Source organism: Haemaphysalis longicornis, unplaced genomic scaffold (genome assembly GCF_048455015.1).
Source record: "Haemaphysalis longicornis isolate Haplotype H1 unplaced genomic scaffold, Haemaphysalis longicornis Haplotype H1 scaffold_4, whole genome shotgun sequence".
NCBI classification, from domain to species: domain Eukaryota; kingdom Metazoa; phylum Arthropoda; class Arachnida; order Ixodida; family Ixodidae; genus Haemaphysalis; species Haemaphysalis longicornis.
Window position 1 is genome coordinate 58,136,156 of NW_027526361.1, and position 23,005 is coordinate 58,159,160.

Genomic DNA, 23,005 nt, shown 5'->3' on the forward strand with positions numbered 1-23,005 from the left:
GCGCTGCTGAGCACAAGGTCGCGGGTTCGATTCCCGGCCGCGGCGGCCGCTTTTCTGATGGAGGCGAAAAGCAAAAACGCCCGTGTGTACGAGATTTCGGCGCACGATAAAGATCCCCAGGTGGTCAAAATTAATCCGGAGCCCTCCACTACGGCGCGCCTCATCGCCTGCGTTGCGTCGGCGCGTTAAACCCCACAATCAATCAAGCACTGCAGCCCATTACGGCGAATCACTGCTCTGCACTTCCGACAGCTAGGACGGCGTTAATGCTTATGAAAATTACGCGTTGCAGGCAGCAAATATCGTGTAGGCAGTATTAATGTGGAATATTTAGGGAGTGCTTGCTGTCTGTATGCACGTCTGCCAGTATCATACGCTTAAAAGGTGACAAGGTGGGGGTATATAGGTATAATGTGTGTTCGTGTGTGCGTGCGTGCGTGCGCGCGCGCGTGTGTGTGTGTGTGCGTGTGCGTTTTACAAAGTGTGCCTGGCTTTGCGTGGCGCGAGCGTCATTAAAGAACGAGGTCAGGAGAGCAAAGTCCGCGTGCAGGCGCTGAATTCAATATAACTCCATGCTAGACGTCCAAAAAGTTGGATGCGAGCTACAAAAAGTGACTTATTCCGATTGCATTTGAGGCGCCTCTTGCAACTTTTAATGAACCTCTTCCCAGTACCGGACCGCCTGGCGGCCGCCACGGCTAACTAAACAATGGCAGTCAGGCCATATCGCCTCCACAGCCTCCTACGGTCAGGCACGCCTTCCGAAAGTCTCGCTGTCGGAGAACCCGACCTGCAGTCCCTCCCGCATCTTCCCGTCACCCCCGTACCTTTCACACGACTGCCACGGAAGCACGGGCACATTCCCGAGACTGATCTGTCGTGGGCGAGTCGCCTTTCAACGGCAGAGCTGTGTAGGCCGACATAAATTCGTTAACCGTGGACAGAAAACCCCGAAGCCTCAAGAAATGTGGTTAGGGAGGTCCCGGGAATCGAACCTGGGACCTTTGCGCCGTTAAACCGGCAACCTAACCGCTGGGCCATCCCAAAGGCCCGGAGAGCACGGGTTAGCATGCGGTGGGAAACAATAACATGTGCCGTCAATTGGAAACGAAAAAAAAAAAAAACGCTTCCCTGGGTCGGAATGGAATCTGGCTCCCTCGCGTTATGAAACGGGGGTCTATCCGATTGAGCTATAATCAAATTTTGGGCGCACAGCATTTCCTTAGGGTTCGTACCCAAACAACCGTCGGCCGGCCACCGTACGTGCATTCCGTCTCTAGCGGACGTCCGTGGGACGTCCGGAATTACCACTTCCGTACGTCCAGTCGGACGTCCGAAACTGGCTGTATTATGGATGTTCAGTAAAAATTTCCAGCATCGCATATCGAGAAGCTAATGTTCCTACAACGAATAGTACCCGCACAAGACTAACGCACTACCGGGCAGACAGGCATACATGAACACAATGAACTTGCTTCACGTGCTTCGTTAGCTCGTCGTTGGAGAGATATCATTCGGACTTGTATATCCGTTTGTGAATGTCCACTGTACGTCCGAAAACGTACATCCAAACATGGACGTACAGTGGACTTTAAAACGGCCTTGGATGTTCGGCTGTGTTTCGGACGTCCCACGGACGTCCGTGGTTGCTTGGGTAGCGCGGGCGTTGGCTTTGGACTTGGCCGCGGGTTCTAACGCGTGCTAACGCGGTCCACTTCGGGAGATAAGCCTGCGGACGAAACGATCCGGGCCTGCCAGTCATGGATAAGTTTCAGCGGCTATAGTTAATAAAAAAATGTGAGGTGATGACATATGGAGCGGAAACTTGGCGCCGTACTAAACAGCTAGAAAGCAAACTTAGGTCGGCTCAAGGGGCCATGGAACGAATAATGTTAGGGATAATACTCAGGGAAAGGAAACTACTTTCCAGGATGAGAGGAGAAACTAGAGTAGAAGATATCATAGTCCAAATTAAGAAAAAGAAATGTACTCGGGCAGGGCATGTAGTGAGACGAAATGACAACCAGTGGACTGCTAGGGTAGCAGATTAGATAACGGGAGGCGGGTGTAGAAAAAGAAGACCGTTAACTCGATGGAAATATGAAATAAGAAAATTCGGAGGCAGAGATTGAAGTTGGGCAGTTGAGGAAAGGATGGTTGGAGGTCAATGGGTGAGTCCTTCGTCCTGCAGTAGGCTGATGATGATGGTGGTGGTAGTGGTACGTCCTGCATAAAACGTTTGCAAGGATGATACTAACTGTGGTTTGTTTGAAATATAAAACGTGACACTGGAGTTTTCATGACTGACAACACAAAATACTCATCGAGAACATTATAATACGCATTCAGGCCAATACTCTTGTTCAGGATCTGAAAAAAGCTTCCATTCGGTGAATGGAAACCATGATTTAAAGCCGTCACACAAGCCGTCGCAAAGGGTGACAGAGTGGACACCGAGAGTGGGTCTAGAAAAAGAGGAATTGCTCGATGGAGGGGCGAAATAAGGAAATTCGGAGAACAGGCTCGAGCTGCGCGGGGTAAGAGCGGTTAGAGGTCTATGATGGGAGAGGCCCTCGTCCTGCAGTGGACTGCTGCTACTGCTGCTGTAACAGGTGGGTCTCCGACGAAGGGAGAGGGGCCGCGAGTTCTGCTGTTTCTTCAGCCTTCTACCGCTGCGCCATTTTTTCTTTACTTTTTTAACTTTGTTACTCCCTCACTGGTAGCCATGCGCTTGCAGCGTGGTCAGCCTCAGACGGGTTGCCCCTTTTGTAAGCTTCTTTTTTTGTGTGTGCACCTAGGCACTCACCACGAGCTGTCTCAAAAGAATAAAAACGTGCAGCGCCAGAAAGCGTTGCCGCTATTTCAGCAGTAAGCTGACGGTGCGCCCTTTTATTTATATTGCCCGAGGCGACTGCCCAGAATGGTGGACCGGCAGACTGAGCAATGAAAACTGAGTCAAATCAAAGTGCTAAAGCCACGTTTCCCAAGTCCAAAATGCGAACTGTGAAGCGAAGCGTTTGTTTCTTCAGAAGCTACGAATTGCTTACGAAAATAATTGACTAATTGATAAGTATATCGCTCTGTCCTTCTTAGCCAGTGCGAATTGTCTGTCACAGCCCTGAGATGCCGCGTTCCAAAATTAAACTTGATTTGAACAGGTCCAGATTGTCACCAACAGACGCTTGCTTGACAGAACAATTCGGAGTCCCTGGAACGTTTCAGTGTCGCCGCTCTTCCGAGCTTAGAGACTGCCACATTTAAACGCCTCGGACGTACTGCCAAACAATAAAACCATCATCATCATCGCACTGCTCTCGGTAGGCACTGGTACAGTGTACTAGAAGTTCTAGTACACTGTAGCACTGGTAGCCTCGGCCACTCAAAGGAAGGAATTGACTCCGACTTCCACGTTTTCATTTCGGCTACCGGAAGATACTTCTGTTGATGCGTGCTTTCCTTTGTCCCACATCGGCCCTAGAGGTCATATTTGGTTCTGTTTCATTGCCTTTTTTTTCTATTCTTACCTATGCATCTTTAAACTAAATGGCCCGTTCGTACGCGGAGTTGCTTTTATGGCACCAACTGACCGACCAATATTTTAAAGAGAAGACTGGAGCGGGGATTTTTTATTAGCTCAAGGCGGCTTGGTGACCGCCTTGAGCTAAGACCGCTAAGCATGATGATTGCAGGATGCGCCTCACGGCCGCGTGCCGTGGGGCCTAATCGTTAAGTGCCGCGTCATGCACGGATAGCTAAACGCGGCGAGCTGAGGAGGCCGGCAGCTGGGGCGGGGGATTCTCCCGGGCCGCTTCGCTCTTGCCGCGAGGGATGGCGCCACTGCCGCGCGTCGATGACTCTGCGCCATTTTATCGCTGTGTAATGCACCTGAAGAGTCGGGGACATGTCTGGCGTATCGCGCAGCAGCCGTTCGATCGCCGTTTCCTGATCGCTCGGCGGCCTCAATCGAGCCCCTCGCTTCCTCCCCCCTCACGACGACGCCTCGCCGAGTGGAGTTTTTCGGGCTCCGCGCGACGGCCGGCTGCGTGGAGACGACCACCGGACGGGCTAGTTTTTCGCAGCGGCTGCCGCGACGACGACGAGGAAGTGACGGGTCCAAGGTCCTCCTCTTCGAGCGTGATAAAGCAGGAACGACGATCGGCGTATTCCGTCCGCACTCGGCGCCGCTGCCAGCTCATCGGTGGTGCGACCGCTTGTGAAAGCGCGTCTCTCTCGCATGGAGCCGAGAATGGGTTGCCGCCGGAGAACAACGGGGCACGGCGTGGAGCTGGCGTTCGCTGAACTCTGGCCGGCTTCGTGTCGCGCGCCCAGGGTCGAAATCCAGTCGATGGTCGAGTGCGTGGTTGCGGGTGGTGCGCCCCCGTCTGCTGTGGCGGCCTCCTAGGGCGTTTGCTGCGTGCACGGGTGTTCTGTAGGGACCTATCATGATGTGCGCGGTGCCGCCGGAAATACTCGTGGTGCGGCCGGACATCGTGTGCCTGGGTGGTTCGTCGGACGAGGAGGAGGACGACGATCTCATATGCGGCACTCCGCCACCCTCGTGCATCAGAAAAAAGCGGCCGTGGTCAGGTAACGACCGACTCTGCGTGTTTGCCAGGGTGGTGCTGTAAATATTGATTACCCGGGGTTTTGTTAGCGAAGTGGTGCGAGCACGTGGGCGCGGTGCCGTTGAGTCGGGTGTCAGCGAGCTCCTCCGAGCCGATTCGGCGCGTGCCGTGATGCCGTTTTCGGGAGTGACTGTCCACCGGGTGTGGAGCGATGTTCGTGCATTTCCTCACATGCCGGTGGCTATTAATAGCGCGCGACGCGGCCATCAAACGGCGGCTGGTGCGCGCTTCATCTGTCTGTCAATCCTGTAGTCTTTTGGAGAGTGATGGCTCAAATTTGGACCGCCAACCTTGCCGGTGTACACGGGGCTTGCGAATTGACGGCGCAAAAGGTGTTGAACGGCAATCGAAGCCGTTGCGCCCGCTTTTTTTTTTTTTTTTTCTCCCTCCGTGGGTGAGGTGGTAGCAGGTACAAGTGACCGCGATCTCGCCTACAGATCTCTCCGTTCCCCATGAGCGGCACCCGCTCTGTTGCCCGCTGGCTTTTCGTCGAGCACTCTCCGATTGCGTTGTTTTGCGCCGAGGCTGCATGCCGCCTCGTCGACGCCCAAGGGGCCGGCGGCACGGCTTCGCCAGCGCAGCAGCGAGCCAGAAAACGCTGACGCATTCTTATCTTTTGCGAGGGAGAGGGAGGGGGCGCAAGCAGCCTTGCAGATTTGCCGGCTTGCGGTCGATGACGCAGCGATCGAATGAAGTTTCTCCTCTCTCCCTGCCAAACGGGGTGGAAGCTGTAGCGTAGAATTTTGACAAACAAAGAACTGTAGGGGCCTTGCCAGTGCCTAAATGGGTTTCGCGCGCTGATGTTTTACCTGGGCTGTTGCGAGACTTTTCTAATATAACGGCAGCCGTGCAGTCGGAAATGTCTCACGGCAGTTTCCCCCACAGCCTGGCAAGCCTAAAATTTGCATAATTGTATCACCTGACGCAGTGTAAAAAGACCCGAATTTACCTCCATTTCGCTCGGGTAACCAAGATACTCACATACTATGAACACCTTATAATTCAAGCAACATATGAGGGCCACATCTGACGTTGCGTAACCTCCCCTACCTGAACTACTTTAACGCAACACAATCCTATGTAGCGTCTCCCAATTTAACTCAGCCCAATTACACTGTGCACAACCTATCTTAGACGCAACAGGACACAGAGAGATCCTGTGCGCTGATCGCATGATAGATGTAGGAATAACCAGAGTGGAAAAGTGTCCCTAACAAAATTCAGATCCACAAAACTTGCCAAATTTTGAAAATGAAAAAGCATGTCCAACGCCACAGAAGCAACCGTTCTGAGTTTTCGCAGTGTATTTGTCCCAAGAGAGCTTCGGGTGCTTTGCTCACGCATTCAAAAGCAACTACCGGGAGAAATTTCTGGCAGTAATTCTCACCGCTGCCGTAATAATAGACTCATTTCGAGCACCTGAGGATCATTAACTTGCATGGAAGTGTGGTACACACAGGTCCTTTCATTTTTCACATTTATAAAAATAGCTGCTACTGCCTGCGATCGAACCCCCTACCCCTTTCAGCCACTGATCAGCCAATCCAGCGGGGCTTTGCACCATCCCCTCGAAACAGCGTTACTTGTCACAAAGTGAGGTCTGCCACAGCTGTCCGTGTCAGCAAACACCACATGAAGCATGACATGACGTTCTTTATTATTGCAGCTTACTGGTCAGTGCTGTGTTCCACGCAGAAACTTTTGTGAACGAAGTACTCGTTTTTTTAATGTGTGCATACAAAACGTTATTAAGTTCCTGGTACAGATGCCGACCCTCCGGCCGCGGCCGCCGCTTTTCTGACGGAGGCGAAAAGCAAAAACGCCCGTGTGTACGAGATTTCGGCGCACGATAAAGATCCCCAGGTGGTCAAGATCCCCAGGTGGTCAAAATTAATCCGGAGCCCTCCACTACGGCGCGCCTCATCGCCTGCGTTGCGTCGGCGCGTTAAACCCCACAATCAATCAATCAACAGATGCCGACCCTCCCTTTGAAGGGAGGATCGGGGGTGGAGACAAGCTTTATGCTCACCTTTGCTTCAATTGTTTACGGGAGGGTTTAAAGGAGCCATGAAGAGAAAACACAAGTTTGGTTCATTCAAAAGATTGTCTCGTAGAATCATACTGACACCACTTTTAACGTAAACTTCGCTCAAATAAGCTACATAATTAGGAAAAACGGGAATGGTCATGCGACCCACCAGCTCATTTCCCGCAACAGAACCTGTGATGTCACATGGGCTAAGCTCTGCGATTGGCGGAGGCTGGCAGAAGCAGACGCAAATTAGGTAGAGCTTACCAACTAGACGAACGAGCCATTTGCGCTTAAATTTAGGGCACATTCTTTACAAAGCAATAAGAATGATGGGACAAACAGTGGAAGTTACGAAAGCACATGTAAACATAGAAGTACTGATGCGTTCTGCTGTTCGTACTGCGCACAGCATGCTTTGGTTTAGCTGCACAGCACTACGGGGCTTGGGGTTGTCTCAGACGACACTGGCCGATTGACGCAAGGAACGGTGTCTTACGTGACCCCATTTGTCGAGCGAGCACTGTTTCAGGGAACGAATATTTTCTCCCAGAACAAAAACAAGCCAGGTTTAAATGCGGGCAAAAATAAACCAAACGCTTGCCACGGTATGGTGGCGCCATCTAGGTTACGGAACGTAAAGAAACGCGGGAACAAACCACACCGCTGTACAGGGTGGAGACAACCTTTGAACGGTCCCGTGCCGCCGCAATTGGGCCAACGGGCTCAACGCGTTATTCTTTTCGTTTCCCACGAGACCTAGCAACGCGAAACAGACAATATGATTCAAACTTCTTTAGTAAACCGCGTTGCGGCGATAATTTTAGCGCGGTTTTGACACAATGACTTGCTTCGCCGGCGAGCGAGCAACCGAACATGGCGGCGCCAGCGTTACGTGTCTCTACCCTGTACGGCGGATGCGTGAATGAAGGTACTCTAGGCTGCAGAGCGGTCGGTTCCCGTGATGTCACTTGGGACCACGAAAACGCACGATTGAGCGGGAAAATCAAAATTTTAACCTAAATTGTTTAATTTCTCAGTGAATAAAGCACCGTTTGTATCCGGACAAGCGCTGGGGGCACTATAAAACACGAAATCTTTCGAATAAAACCAACTTGCATTTTCTCTTCATGGCTCCTTTAAGCGCCATCACAAGAAGATCTGATGGCTCTGTTCGAGCAGAATATTAAATGCAAAGAGAATTTATTGGGGTCATAATCCACAACTTGGCAGGCGTTCGTATCATAGAAATCTCCCTTAATGGGGCTGCCCAGAGAAACTGCAGTGTCGTAACGAAGGAATGACTAAGTCAATGGATGATACGTAATTTCTCATGACCAGTGTAATTTTTAGGCAGAAATGGGCCACATGAATGAGAAATGCGTGTAGTCGTTGAAGATAGGTCTGGCATGTGATTCAACGAACAAAACACCAGGAAGACTTGAGTGTGTACAATCATGCTACTGTCAAGTCGTGATCGCGTCATCTAATTGAGATTAGGTCAAAATAGTCAACAGTCGTAATGTGGAGTATACAGGGTTACTAATGCAAAAGCATTAAACTATAAATGTAAAAAATCTGGCGTCCCTGGCACACAGGTAGCATGCAAAATGGTTGACGGCTCAAAGAATAGAACACGTAACTGAGTTCAAAAGGGTAAGTTTGGGCCTGGGTGGTATTTAAACGTGGGACATCCCGATTATGCATCACCAATAGGTCTCTTTTTTTGCCTGCTCAGAGCAGCTCTGGGTAGCTCCAAACAGCCCAAAACTCCTCCCGCCATAGACGTTCTATGGGCACATAAAATATGGAGCTGCTCAAAACTGCTTTGAGCAGAGAAAAAAAAAGAGGCCATTTAATACCACGAATTCCCGGCAACCCTGGCTGTCTGAAGGTGAGCTTGTGCAGTAAAGTGGCTAGTTGGGCAAGTTGGTATGGGTTCATGGTGTATGTAGCACAGTGCAGAAGAGAAGACGAGGTACAAGATGGGCCAGCGCTCGTCCTGTGCCCCTTCCTTTTGTATCTTGCTTTTTCCACTGCACTACACCGTGAGCTTGTGAATACACTGTACTTTTGAACTGATCTTAGAGGCATGTTCTGAGTGCTCCGTGAGGAATGTGAGCATGCTAATTACAGAATTGGGACGTTTCAGCTAAGTGCCCTCTTTGCCAAGGGGTGTATGACATTTCCCAGTCGTAGAAAAAGACACTAATTGAAAAGATAAAGGTGGGAGTGGGACGGTAATGATTTGAGAGCCAACTACGGGGACCTGTATCGCTAACCACAAACCAGGTTTTCTAGTTTTTAAAATGGGGTTGCTTATTGGTGAAGTTTATATAGATCACCCTGTATATGATGCACTTGCGCTGGAGTCTAGCACAGAAAGAGCTGCATCAATTGCTCACCATTCTCCCTGTCAAAACAAACGAATTATGGTGTTACTGGTGCGTGCAGAATAAATGTCACCAAAAAATGTTGCGAACTTCTAGTCACGTTTTTATTGGGGTGCTGTGACGACCCCTGAGGGACTCTGCGGAGATGAATGCAGCTTCAACGACGGTGCAGACGAGATTCAAGGCTCCGGCTCATCATATCACGACATCCCTGCGCGATCGCTCGTTTGCGTGCACTATAAGGCAAAACGTGCACTTTTGACGCGAAGCACCTCCCGTCCACCTGCTGGCTCTCGGCCACAAACGGCGCCCGACCCTCTGAAGTCCGTGGCTCCTTTTCCCCCCGCCGATTGTCGTCTTTCCCCCGGAAGAACATACGAGCAAAACACGGCAATGCTGTGACGACCGTCAGGTGGCTCGCCGGGCACGCCGAACTATTTACTCAGAATTTGGGTTCCTCGAGCCTTCCCATTTGAGCCAAGGCCTGTACAGCGAAGCTACGCGAGTGTCGGTTCTGTGCAAAAAGCGGCTTCTCGTCTTCGGCCGCCGCCCCCCAAACGTCGTGTGCGGCCTTGCCGAGACAGGAAGAACCTACGGAGACCTGACATGCAATACGGCGTTTGCGCGGGCTTTTATCCGTGCACTGGCACTTTATGTTTTCTGTCATCGGTTCTATGCGTCATATGCGGCTCAAACCGGCCAGGTCTGCCCTCCGTGAAGGGCTAAACCTTCGAACTGGACACCGCGCCTGCTGTGTGGAGGCAGTGGAGGCCCGGGGTGTGACGTCAGCGGCGGAAGGCTGGCGCGCGGGCCTCGAAGCGTGGTGGCACCATGCGCAGAACGATGAAGTCCCTGTCGGCGCGTAGTGTTGTGCAAAAGGAGCACAAGAAGCAAACGAAGGGGTCTGAGAATTAGCATCTGAAGCAAATGAAGCTGTCCCAGCAGAACACGCTGAAGGGTCATGAACACACAGGCCCAGCATTAGCCGTTTTCGCTGCTCGACTAACATTGCATTTCTTCTAAATTAGCTATGTGCGGAATGGATTGTATAACCGCATCGACTCGCAGCCCTGCCCTAAGTTATCTCCATCTTTTACGTCGCCTCCAAAACTTTTTTGTTGCACTTTTATCTTGTGTGTTGTCGCAATGACCTTTGTCACATTGATATCGGGATAGGTTGAGCTTGCTGTGCCCGATTTGTTTTATTTGATTGATTGATTGTGGGGTTTAACGCGCCGACGCAACGCAGGCGATGAGGCGCGCCGTAGTGGAGGGCTCCGGATTAATTTTGACCACCTGGGGATCTTTATCGTGCGCCGAAATCTCGTACACACGGGCGTTTTTGCTTTTCGCCTCCATCATAAAAGCGGCCGCCGCGGCCGGGAATCGAACCCGCGAGATTTGTTTTATTACATTGCTTCTTTGATATTTTGCGTTGTGGAAAAAAATTTTGCGTGATGTACGGAGCAAGTGGATGTTGTTCACTTAATCCGCCAGGTTTTCAACCACCCAGTTCAAGCGGTGCGCATTGTGGGCGGGAAGCTGTGCTGCACGCGTTATCTGCTCGCTTGCTTGACCCACTGGCCGATCATGGGGAAGCGGCCAACAGATGGGCAAACAAGCCAACGTGGCACAACGTTGTCGTGAGGCCATCCGTTTATAATCGCCGCCGCCACCAAGTCACCAGGAAGAGAGACATGGGTCTCAAAAGTCCCTAGGCTTTAGTGGCCGCGTCTGGACACCACCACCCTGACCTGCGTGGGCACCTGTTGGTTGTTCAATGCGTAAATTTCCTCCATCGATAAAAACGCTCTAGCAGACGACTGATCCGTAAAGTGGTGCATCGGTGATTCGGTGCTACGAGAGCATGGAGTTTTCAGTTTCATTCGATGATGTGGTGCCGCGCTGAAACAATCGCAGCCTCCTGCCGCGCCGAGAGATAAGGCTGGCCAGTCTAAACGCCGCGGGCGCATATGCGCCGTTTCACAGAGCGGCGGATTACGTATCGGACCCGGTGACGCTGTACTTCCTGCGTCGAGCCTTCGCTATTCTGGGTGCCCGGGCAACGCGAGCGGTGCGTGGTCGGCCTGGCACGTCGGGCGCTCGATGACGGCGGGGGCGAGGAACGATGGGCTGGGCGCGCGCGTGCTATTTTTTGTTTTCGGCCGCATTGGAGCGCGCGAAGCAGCCACTGCTTATCGCGTGCTTGCACAAGGGACCGTCCGTGCTGCCCTGTTGGAGGGGGGGGGGGGGGGGGGGGGGGGGCTGTGGTCTTATCGGGGCTGAGCAGTCGACGTGACTCGTGGCTTGCCCGCGATGGCCCGCGTGTTGTGTGGTGTGTGCGCCCCGACCTGTGCAAGGGCGAGGCTTCCTTTCGCAGATAACCGCTGGCCCCCATCCGTCGGCGTTGTTGGGAGTTTGTGCGCAGGCCCACCCGTAGGATCCAGATGTCCGCTGCTTCGATCGCATTTTCTAGTCCTGTGTCCCTCTGGAGTTCGTTTCTGGCCGTTAGGACACTAGTGCGATTTAAAATAAGCTGGCCACGTAGGCCTGTATAAGTATTTTACGATGTCATGGACCTATGGCCACGATAATTGCGTGGGTATAGAACATAGTCAAGTGGAAGCCGTTGTGCGCACTCTCCAAATTTGTTGGTAGGTAGGGATTTAGACCATCCATAATACCATCAGAGACTTAGCAGACGAATGGCAATTTCTTTGTCAAAGATTGATGTTTTCACAAAGCAATAGGCACGCCACTTAGAATTAGGTGGAAGTCTGTGACACTGTAGGCATTCCATAGGCAGCAAAAGTAATTTTATGGGTTGTACAGCCAACTAATTTGCACTGCTGAATGTGCCACCACTTCTGTTGGGTGATATGGCCTGTTTGTCACATGACACCTTGTCCTAATAGCCCAGTTGGTAACAAGCCAATTTATAACGAGAACATTCACGATAGTGTGGTTCGTAATGTGGGCTGTTCATGGCCAGGTAACCATGTGGTTTGCTACTTGAGTTGGCACCAGTGGAAGAGGTGTGATCTAGAAAGGGGAAGGGAGCAGTAGTAAACAATGGGAGACACCAGAAGAGGGTGCTGATATCACTGAGGATACCTTCCTGAATGAGCCCCGTGGAGTGTAATCCTCTTCACCACTTTCTAGCTGTCGGCCCGTTGTGTGTCTTCGAGCCACACACATCACACTCATCATCAGCCTGTTTGTGTCCACTGCAGAATGAAGGCCTCCTCCAAATATTTCCAGTTACTTCTGTTGTGGGTCTTATTTGTTGCCCCCAAACTTTCTTAGTTCATATCTCCATCAAATTTTTGGTTTTCCCTTACTTCATTTGCCTACTCGGTAGCTATTCCATTAAACGGATGCGGTCCCCCCGTAGTCCTTCATCTGCATTTCATGACCTGCCAAACCCCACTTCTGTTGTCTAATTTGAACAAGAATGTCTTCTGCCCCAGTCTGTTAGGTGATACCTCCGGCACACTTTGAAAAAATATGGCATAACAAACAGCTAAGGCAAGTCAGAGTGTACACCGAGGGCTGTATTCTGAGTCAGTCCTCAACTCCACGTTTCCTAGACTCAGCTGAGTGGAGGATGCCGCAATGCATTTACACGCGAAAATTGCTTTCGAGTATCTCCTCGACTGGAGGCTCGAGTGTAGGAGAAATTCGGAATACAGGACCGAGTATCACGCGATTGACTCCTAAGTTACTTCCTTGCCCTTTTCGGCTGAGGATCAGGGACGGATATAGTTGTCCATCAAAGTGGTCAGGGATGTTCACACGATTCGAGCCTAAAATCATCTTGGTCCTGTTAGAGTGGAGGAATGTTGGGTTCGGCTTAGCCAACAGAGGTCTGTAGGATATAAACAAGAAGAAATTTTGGTGCATGGTCTTGCTCTTTATTTTGATGGGAAGTTTTTAACCATCAAAAGAACTGGTGTTTGTGCTTTTGTACGGAGGATAAGAAAGACTTGCGCAAAGGTTGATGGATCGATGTTGCATTGAGCCTGCTGGCAGCGAGAAGTTCGCAATGCAGAAGCCACAATCTCGGATAGCAACATTTTTGTTTGAGTGTAATCATGAGCCAATCTGTTGCTGATAAGAGGAATTGACTGTAAGAGTGCAATAGCAGCTATACATCGGGAATGTTTATGCAAAAATTGTACATGCCAGTGCAATGTAACCAAGTACGAGTGGTGTTATCACGAGTGGTGTCACTTTATCTCACTGAAGCCCATGTTTCTGGTAGGGGAAAAAAAAAGTTTTTGCACCCCATTGACAAATTTTGCTATGTTATCAACTGCCCCATGACTAAAGATCCTGTGACCAAAAGGCCTGTGCATGTGGCTACCAAGCAGATGAAGCAGTTTAAAACGTACAACAAGCTGTAAGGATTTACTGGTAGAAACTAGGGGCATTTTTTTTACCTGAACTGGTGCAGATTAGTGCGTGTCATGCAAAACCGTGAAGACTGCTACTGGGGATATAGTAAAAAAAATGAACATATACTGCGCTGCTTGCACCAGTGCAGCCAATTCAGGTAAAAAAAAATGCCTCTACGGACTCTACTGTTCAGTGATGCTGGTTTTTTGTACAGTATGTTACTTGTGAACCCGTAATATGTAGTCTTGGAAGACAAAAGCAGCAATATTGCTGGTCAGATAAAGCACATTGGAAGTGCTTTCTTATTAAATTGGACACATTTCTGTGCGTTGCATCAGTGACAAACCAATGAATGTTTTGCTCTTTGTTATCCAAGAGTTCAGCATAACCGAGTTTGGGTAAATGGGGCACCACTGTCTTGTGGGAAGGAAAAGCAATGACAACTATGAGAGAAAATGCAGTTTTGATGGTGTCTGCTTGGATGCCACAAAAATGAGGCAGTAGTGATAACAGAGGGGGCAACATGCTTATTTTCACATTCGCACGTTTTTATCTACAGATAAAGGTAAGACTGAAATGGAGAAGCTTATTGAAAGAGTCAGTGTACTCGATTGGTCCTGGGAAAATATTAGTGAGAATTTTCACCGGTAAGGATTTTACTGTGTGTGGGCACTACTAGCCCTACCTTGTCAAATCATTGCCATAGGGTGAAAAAATGCCACGCAAGAGGAAGAGCTGTGCTGGGCAGCACCACCGAAGGGTCTCTGCCGACAGGAGCGTTCTAATCGTGTCGTTAGCTGCCGTTCTTACCTCAGTTGTTGCCCCTCTCGCAGCAGAGTGATTACTTTAAAAGTGACCATGCTGAGCACAGTAACTGGTGCATGGGCCAATGGAGAGCGCGGTAGCTGCACAGAGTGCACAGAGGGTGACGACAAGGGGACAAGGTCAGCGTAGAATACCTGGCTGACGTGGCTTTATCTCAGTGTTTATGCGGCGTTTTACTCCTGCCGATTTTATTGTCTTGCAACAGTTTTGAGAGGGTCGTATGGCCAAGTATCTCAACCAATATCGATGCTCAGCCTTGCTCTCGTCGAACTCAGCAGCAGCGTAAACAACACCAAGCTGAGCGTGCGTTCGTAGAACCCTTACAGGTGGCTGAAAAGTGGCACATCCCCTGCTCGAGTGCCCGCCCCCAGGCATTGACCTTAGTGGAATCGCCTTCAAGGTTTCATCTTGTCAAGTTCCTCACCCGTGTGTTTGGTGCTTGTCTTTGCAGTGGTGTCTGCCCCGTACCCGGTCCAGCTTTCTGTGGCCGAGGATCGCATGGACAACAGCAGCGACACGGGCGTGTCTTCCATGGGCTCTGAACGTGTTCCCTCACTCTCTGAAGACAATGTGAGACTTTTTTCTCTACGCCACCTTGAACGGAACCAGAGAGTGAGCACTGGAAATGGATATCGATGTTATCAGCTTTGCCTAGTTTCCATGTCTGTGCACTCATGTGTTTGCCTGAAGAGAAAGGACTGTAACCTTACCTCTATTCCGCATGTCCACGTCGTGTGGCAGCGTAAGTGGCTCATCAGAGGCTCAACCATCAGTGGGCAATGGCCCCTTTAAAAACGCTTCTGTGTGTGTGTGCTTTGCTTGATGCTGTCTATTTCACCGGTATATTTGATAGGGTTTATGTATGTAATTATCCTCGACTCCTCCCATACCACAATGATGAAAAGTCTTGCTGTCCATAATTCTTGAAACCAGTGTTTAATTCCAGAGCTATGAGGCGGCACAACCATAGTATAGTGTACTTAAATGGATTTTCATTTATTTTATTTTAGCTTAGTTCATTCATTCTTCAAAAGGGGGCTGTGGGAGCATTGCATCAAGGGTAGGCACATACAGAACCAACTTCACGACAATAACGAACCAAGCGCGTTAGCTAGTATAAGATCAGGTTGTACGGTTTGTCTCCAATGGTAATTTGGGTCACCATTTGACAGGAGTGGCTGGACTCCTGCTCTGAATCGTCGTCTTCACACGCGGATGTGGACAGCGATGCCAAGCGGCTCTTGGAAGTGGCCCAGAAGAAGTACAAGCTGTTTGGCCGTCGACCAGGCCTGGTGAGTGATTCGGGTCCTGATGGGTGGTAACGCAGTTTTTCACTCTCGCAAGAGATTGTGCCTCCCCGCTTTCTACTGCTTGGGGCGCTTCTTCCCTCTGGTGACTGAGTTAAAAGACAAATATTTTCTGCTTAGCCATGCCATCGTGTGTGCTCCGTAGAAACAATGTTTGTGATGTGATAGTTTTACATTCATAAAATGCTTTCAGCTCACCTGAGGCTTCTGACAGGAATTTTTCGAATTTTTCGTGCAGTTGCCTGCATCTAGAAAGTTGTTTATCGGCCGTTGAGTGCTGCTACATTGTAGTGCTGTGCAAATGCGCGCTAGTGCGCTGCACCGATTGCAATCGACATAGCGGGTAGTACGGACAGGGCCCTTAACGAGTTTTTAGTCACACTCCTCACTGCGTTTGTTGACATTCTCCTTGTTGCCGATGTTGCATCCTGCATGCGTCTCATGCTTACTAACTCTGATAAAATACACGGGCCGTTTTCCCAGAATTACTTGGTCGGCTACTGCTACGAAATACATGCAGTTATTTTTCTTTTGCAGCTAGTTGCTTTATATTTCCTAAGCTCTCTCAAGATTTTTTACGAAATGGAATGTCTAGGTTGAACACTGACAGGCATGCAATAAATTTGCACATGTGCCTCGGTAACATGACGGCGCTGCGGACACTTGTGCAATGAGTACGTCTAGAACATGGAGGCACCTTTACCTGGTGGAAGTGTAGCGCGTTTCTTGCTAAAGTTTCTGAACTCTTTGACAAACTCCTTTTGCACCTCAGTGATTAGGCAAACAGGGGCTGCCAGAAAGGATGTCTAAGCACGCATACATTCGGCCGGCCACCACTTATGGAAAGATTAGGGTCGCGGTAAGCACCACCCAGTCAGCTTAAAAATAAAAAAGAATAAAAATCTGGATAGTTAGTTTTCCCTAATCAGTGCTACAGTAGTAACAAACTGAAAAGAAAATGAAACAAGGAAAGACGAACCCCTGAGTTTTATATATAAGCTGGACACTTTTGAAGCTTCATTTGTGGAATTTGTGAGGGAGGTAGCAAGGGAAGGTGTCTAACCTAAGGGAAGGAGTGATTACACCATCTGACCTATCAACAGTGCTAAAGAGTGAAAGTTTGGCCAGGTGGTTTGAGGCATTCATTGTTTAACTGTGCACCACTCGTCAATGGCTGTTTTGGATATCTCACTTAGTGGAGGCTCTAGTCTTGCACAGATGTGCCAACAGAAAGTTGCCACAGGTGCTGCCACTCCCTGGGATTGCTAACCGGGGGAGTGCACCCTTCTTCCAGGCGGACAGTGGCTCGATGCTGGCCGGCTATGGCGGGCCGTGCGCCCAGCACCTTCCCACCACGGTTGGCCGTTTACCTGGCGGCGCAACGGTTGCTGTTGTGCCACCGAACGCGGCCACACCAAGCAGCCTGTTTCCGCCCGAAGTGCCCCGTCTGGTCATTCGGCCCGTGGGCTCCCTGGTGCAACACAACCACTCGTACTCGGCCGCCGAGGCAGCGGCTGCCTCTGAAGGTGAGAGGGGGGGGGGGGAGGAATTGTGGGCTGGCATTCTTTGAGAACCCAGCTCTGTGAGAGGCATGAAACAGCTCGTCATGTCAGAGCTTGTAATGTTAAGGGGAGTTACATTTTCTTGTAGCGTGTAAAAACAAGGGTGGGCACTCTCGCTGGGATTGCCTCCATTACTTTCCACTCTTGGAGTGCAATGGAGGCACGTGTAACGAGAGGCTGGTCATTTAGGAGTACAAAAAGAATTTGCTTTGCAAAAAGCACTTGATATTTTGCGTTCCTGTGCTGGATTTGACAGTTTGTGGTCAGCTTTGTCACTGGGCTGTACCTGCCTGTTTGAGAGAAAGAATTGAGGTGGCACTTTCATTCGTGATTTGCTGCATTTTTTTTTGTGTGGCTGCTTTTAATGTGGGGTTTCTCAATGCCAGTTGCCCTCTGTACCCTTTCTCTTTTTTTGTGTGTGTGTGCATGTGCGCGAGAAAGTGGGAAAGGTGGGAAAGAGCAAGGCAAGCACAGTAATAAGACGGGTACCGGGAATGGCAGTGTGTTCCAGTTGTCTTGATCCTTGTTATAATTTTCTCAAGGATGGCAAAGTAGCTTCCTCAGTAAGACACCTGAAGTCTGCGGGGATGTGGCTATTTTGCTGTGTAACGAGAACAGGTGACCACAGCACTGCCTTTACACAAAGTTGAGTTCAAAGAACAAATGGAATTCATTTGTGATTGACTGTGCAACTGCTTTGAGCTATTTATTTGCCTCAAGGTTTACATTTAAGTGTGCGTTTTTGTTCCTTGGTAACCATTGCTTGTACTTGTTGGCACACATGCTGGGGCATTCAAGGTCGTCCCAGTTCCTACTGTTTGTCTATCTGCCTGTTTAGATGTCCAAATGGACTGCTTCCTAAGCTGTGTGCCATGCTGCTGGCTTGTGTGGATGCACCCGTGTTCACGAAATGCCACTGGTGCACCAGATTAGAACATGGAAATCATGTGGTCCGGGTCCTGGCAGTCCGTTTGGGTGTTCCACCATCTCTCCCTGCTCCAGAGCGTGCTGTGTGTTTGTGCAGAGAACTGCGAGGAGTCGTCCTCATCGGAGGAAGAGGAGGAGGAGGAGGGCGGGCAGCAGCGTCTGCAGCGACAGCATCAGCTGGGCTATGAGACGGAGGAGCAGCGGCAGGCGCGGGCCTCCCGGGATGAGAAGCGGGCCCGTGCGCTCAACCTGCCCCTGTCCAACGCCGAGATTGTGGACCTGCCCATTGATGAGTTCAACGAGCGACTCGCTAAGTACGAGCTGACAGAGGCACAACTGGCGCTGATCAGGGACATACGGCGGCGCGGCAAGAACAAGGTACGCGGCTGACGGCCACTGGGCCATCCTCGTGTGTGCACGTTAATGGCGGCAGAACGGATCCGTCTCTAGAGTCGGTGTGGCTGTATTAAAAATCCGGCTGTGTAGCGAAGACCATTTTAGTGTGGAGCTGGAAGTTTGTGATTGTAACTGTGGTGTAAACAACCCATCCCTGCCTGTGTGGTCATCTTCAACTGACATGTCCCTGTCCGCCACGATTGACTTGGTATTCTTTGCTCTTGTGCCATAAGGGGGAGGCTACCCTTGAACACCAAGTTTTTTTTGTTTCTTGAGATATCTAAATGAAATTTTCAGGGTTGTGTTATAGCATAAGCATTAGAAAAAGTGCCAAGTTTCATTGAGCTGTGCAGGTTAGTTCTCAAGTTACAAGGGCAAATCGAAGTAGTTTGCATGGGTTTTTTTATCCCGGGCCAGGAGAACTAGCCAAGTGTGCTGGCATGATGAAATTCATCATGGTGATTCCTGGATAGGTACCTGAGTGCAAGACGGAGCCTTCTTTTTGCTAAATTTTTCAGCAAAAGATTTCAGCGCTACACTGAAATTAGTGTCGCTGATCAGACATGCAGTAATGATTCTTTTTGTTTTTTTACAAATTACAAACACAAAACGGGCTTGTCTTGCCCTCAGAAATTTATCCAGGAACTGAATAATAATAATAATAATAATAATAATAATAATAATAATAATAATAATAAAAACAATGTAAATCTGACAAGCAGTTCTCAAGATATTGCGGGGATTACTGGTCACAGAAGGGAAAAAATTCATTGCAAGAAAACGGACTTCGAAGGTTGTGCGAGAGTCTAAGAGAACCCCACAGCAGCATAGCTAGAGGTGTCTTTGCACACTTTGTTCCTCTGTTGCTTTCTTGTCTTCTGCTTTCATTTTGAACAGCAGTATGTTATCTCCTTACCGCCTCGATCTCCTCACGCGTCAGGAAATGCATTCCCAAGTGAACCATGGTCGACACATTCTCGCTCGTCAGGGTAGATACGAGACCGGAGGTGGAGGTCACGGTCGCCGTGGTCGATGCGCTCTCAACATCGGGTGTGCTTGAAGCATTATTGCACATACGGGGCAGCAGATGTGTCGCTGGAAGTGTCAACACGCTCGTTGTTAGTGGCGCGCTTGGCCATGTGGACAAGCTTGAATCGTAGGACGCTTCCGCGCACCGAACGTGTGTCGCGTTCTCAACTTCACTCCACACATCGTATCTGATCGCGCAGCACTCTGGCAGGCTGTAAAGCAATTGTAAAGACAGCCAAAAACTAACCAGAAGGAGCGGATGAGCAAATGATGAGATTGTAAACAGTGAAGTGGAGCAAAAAAGGACCAGCACGGGGCTTCCGACAATGGAGAAAGGTGCGTCATCATGCGCAGCAGCCAATAGCAGTTGTGCGTTGCCTTGCAGGTTTGCAGAGCACGCGCAAGGTCCAATCGTAGCTTTGCCAACAGGATGCAGGAAGCTCTAAAAGCCTTGCGAGCCCCCCAATCACAAGCGAACCACGCCTCGGCCTTGTTTGTCCGCTAGCACTAATACGGGTAAAAGCGCAAGAGTTTATGAACGAAATAACACCAAAACGGCAGCACTACCGAAAAGGGCCCAGGAGCGGTGTTCGCACAAAGTTGAGGCCCTTGTTACACTTGCTCGCCGCTCGGGAGATGCTACAGCTCGTTTATAATTGATTTTTGATATTTTTACGATTAATCACGATCTGGTAATTTCAGAAAAGGTTTCCAAAAATCAATTCTTTTGATGTTTTTCGGTTTTCAAAGGCCGTGTCCCCCCATAAAGCTACACACACGCTTCTGCTACCGTTCATGACGTGACCTCATCACGTCCAACACGTGGCCACACGGGTTTGTGTTAGCTGAGTCTGTGACGTTTGTTCCCTGCACATATTTTTGCTCATCTCAAGTGAGCAAACTGTCGGGAGTTCCTCCGCCGACGTTCCCAACTATTTCCATGCCCTGCGTGCACATGCTGCTTCTCACCTTTCTCCTCGGCTCCTAACCTTTGTTGTGCCATCCATTGTGGTCTTCCTCCTGTCCAGGTGGCAGCGCAGAACTGCCGCAAGCGCAAGCTGGACCAGATCATGTCGCTGCAGCAGGACGTGGAGACGCTGCACCTGGAGCGCCAGGAGCTGGAGCGGCGCCACGAGGAGCTGCTCGCCCAGCGGCTGATGGGCCGGGACAAGTACAGCCGCCTCTGCCAGCTGCTGGCCGCCCGCACCACCCGGCCGATCAGCCCCACGCTCGAGCATCACCTCGGCAGCAGCCTCGACGGAGGGGCCACCGGAGGGGTCAGGAAGAAGAATGCCAAGTGGGAGAGCGGGGAGTGACGGGGGGACGGTGGTGGCTTTCTGGGAAAGGGAAGACCCAGCTGCTGATGAGAATCAAAGTACTAATCAACCCACGTACTCGAGAAGCGCGCTTGTGTGGGGCACATTGACACGTGGCTAAGCACGCAAATCTTCATGGCCTCGCCACCCCAGGTCCCATTGTTGTACTTAACCCGCCACGTCTGAACGGTTAAGTGACCTCGCTGTTACGGTGGTCGGACTATTCGTGAACTGCCTGGGCTCTCTTTTGTTAGTTGTCGCCGTCTGCGTGCCCGGATTGGTGACAGCAGCATGGTGCTATGGATTGCCGATTCATCCGCATGTCTTCCCGCAAGGCAGACCACCAGTGAGATGTGGGAAAAGTTACACAACCGTCGCAGCAGCACCCTTTCTAGCCACTGCGTCCCTGCTCTCCGCACAAGAGGAAGAGGAAGAAACGTGTTTTGTGATTCAAAGACGCTCAAAGACGCACTTTTCCAAAGGTGCACTGGACATGCCTGTTGCGAGCACTCCAGATGGCCCCTCAGCCGTGCCACTGGTGAACTGTATGTGCCTGCATGTGTGTTGACTGTGCCGGGCGCACAGAGTTCCGAAAAACCACGCCTTAACAAGTCCAGTCACCGTCGTTCATCTGTTGCAGCTCCTTTAATGTTGCCTTACTTTGGTCTCCGGCTGTTGACTGTTGTAAATGTACCTTTTTTGTTTTTCTTTTCCATCTTAGCGGCGGGGGAGTCGTCTGTGTTTTTTTGCGCAGGGGCAAGTTCAAGGAAACAGATGACTAGCTTGGCTTTTGGTTTTCCACTGTGCTAGATTTTGTTTTGCTTTGTAAATATGAAATTTCTCTAATGGTGCAGTGAAAGGAATGAATGTGTGCCTGTTTGATTACAGCAGATGAGCTAAGTCATGCGAGGGACAATGGTATGCTTTTTTAATTCCAAGATTGCGCGCAGCTGTTGGGAAGATGTTTAGCCAGTTGGATTCACAGCTTCACAAAGTGAACACGTGCAATAAACCGCTTCCACTAATGGATCTTGTGAACTGGTGGGTTGCAAGACGTACCGAGCGCTGGTGTGGTTTAACAAAATTCCGATTATTTATTGCGTGTATTCACACACACACGCTGTCCCTTGTTTATTACACTCATTTTGTGTTGAAAATGCAGTTGCATTCGTAATAAACTTTTGTTGAAGGATTTAATTTCGTCTTGCTGTGGGTTCCTTTTGGTATCGTATGAGGCGTGGTTGTCGCGGGTCAGCAGATTGATCAGTAGTTTGGCAGCGTGCAGTTGCTGTACATTTTGGCAATCTTAAACAATGCATAATGCACATGCACAATGCAAATTTGCATTGTGCATGTTGCAAATAACTAAAAAATACTGCTGCTGCATTGAGTTATACTTGGAACCACTAACAATGCAGTGTTAGGCATTTAGTAAGATAACTCATTTAAAATGGGCCTTTCTTCTCTTGTGCACAAAATTCTTCTACTGTCTGAAAGTGCACTTTACAAGAGCATATCAGAATTTCAGCACTAGGTAGGTATGTCGGTCTCGTCACAAGAAATAGATGCGACACATTACTTTCTGTTCACCTGCAGTCTGTATGAGCTATTTTTAATTTAATTTAATTTACACATGCCACGCCTGATAAAGCAGAAGGTTTAGCAAAACAGTCCCCAAGTATTTTGCAGTGTCATAGCACAACCACTTTTTAAGTTTAAACTTCACATGCCACTGAATACTAAAAATTAATAAACATGTTTGTTAAAGCCGGTTACCCATTCACACAACAGAAGTTTAATAATCACAAAAGTGTACCTTGATGCAGCTATTTATTATGTAAAAAAAATGACTGCAAAGCTAATAAGTGTCAGCATTGAAGGATCCAGTAAGAGCAGCGAAGGTTTCCCTAGCTCGGACATCTTGACAAGCTAGTATGCATCGTCCTTAATCGGTGCCTGGTTTATTTGGGTACTCAATCACTGCCATGCAGTGAAACAGCGGTGAAATCTGGACCGTACAAGACAGTTTTGAACCCCAAGAGGCCCAGCCATCAATGTTCAGAAGGAATGATTTTCGAGGTGTGTTACTTGCTGGTAAGAAAAGGGGACTGAGTGCTTCCTACTCTGCAAAAAACAAACATCATTCTTCACTTACTTTTAGTATCTCCATCACGGACAGCTGCTGTTATCACCACAAT

The 23,005-nt window shown here is 49.7% G+C and overlaps 1 protein-coding gene across 3 annotated transcripts in view; it reads left to right on the forward strand.

Annotated features, from left to right (window-relative positions):
- Nucleotides 1-22,004, forward strand: part of Cnc (NFE2 like bZIP transcription factor cap-n-collar) — a 98,935-nt gene extending 76,931 nt beyond the window's left edge. For all 3 annotated transcript variants that reach the window (XM_077706858.1, XM_077706856.1, XM_077706857.1), the window contains 5 exons: nt 14,722-14,840; nt 15,443-15,562; nt 16,872-17,103; nt 18,164-18,444; nt 20,520-22,004. In XM_077706858.1, the coding sequence (XP_077562984.1) occupies nt 14,722-14,840; nt 15,443-15,562; nt 16,872-17,103; nt 18,164-18,444; nt 20,520-20,807 (1,040 nt within the window). In that variant the 3' untranslated portion in view covers nt 20,808-22,004. The remainder of the gene's footprint in view (nt 1-14,721; nt 14,841-15,442; nt 15,563-16,871; nt 17,104-18,163; nt 18,445-20,519) is intronic.
- Nucleotides 22,005-23,005: the final 1,001 nt, after the last annotated feature.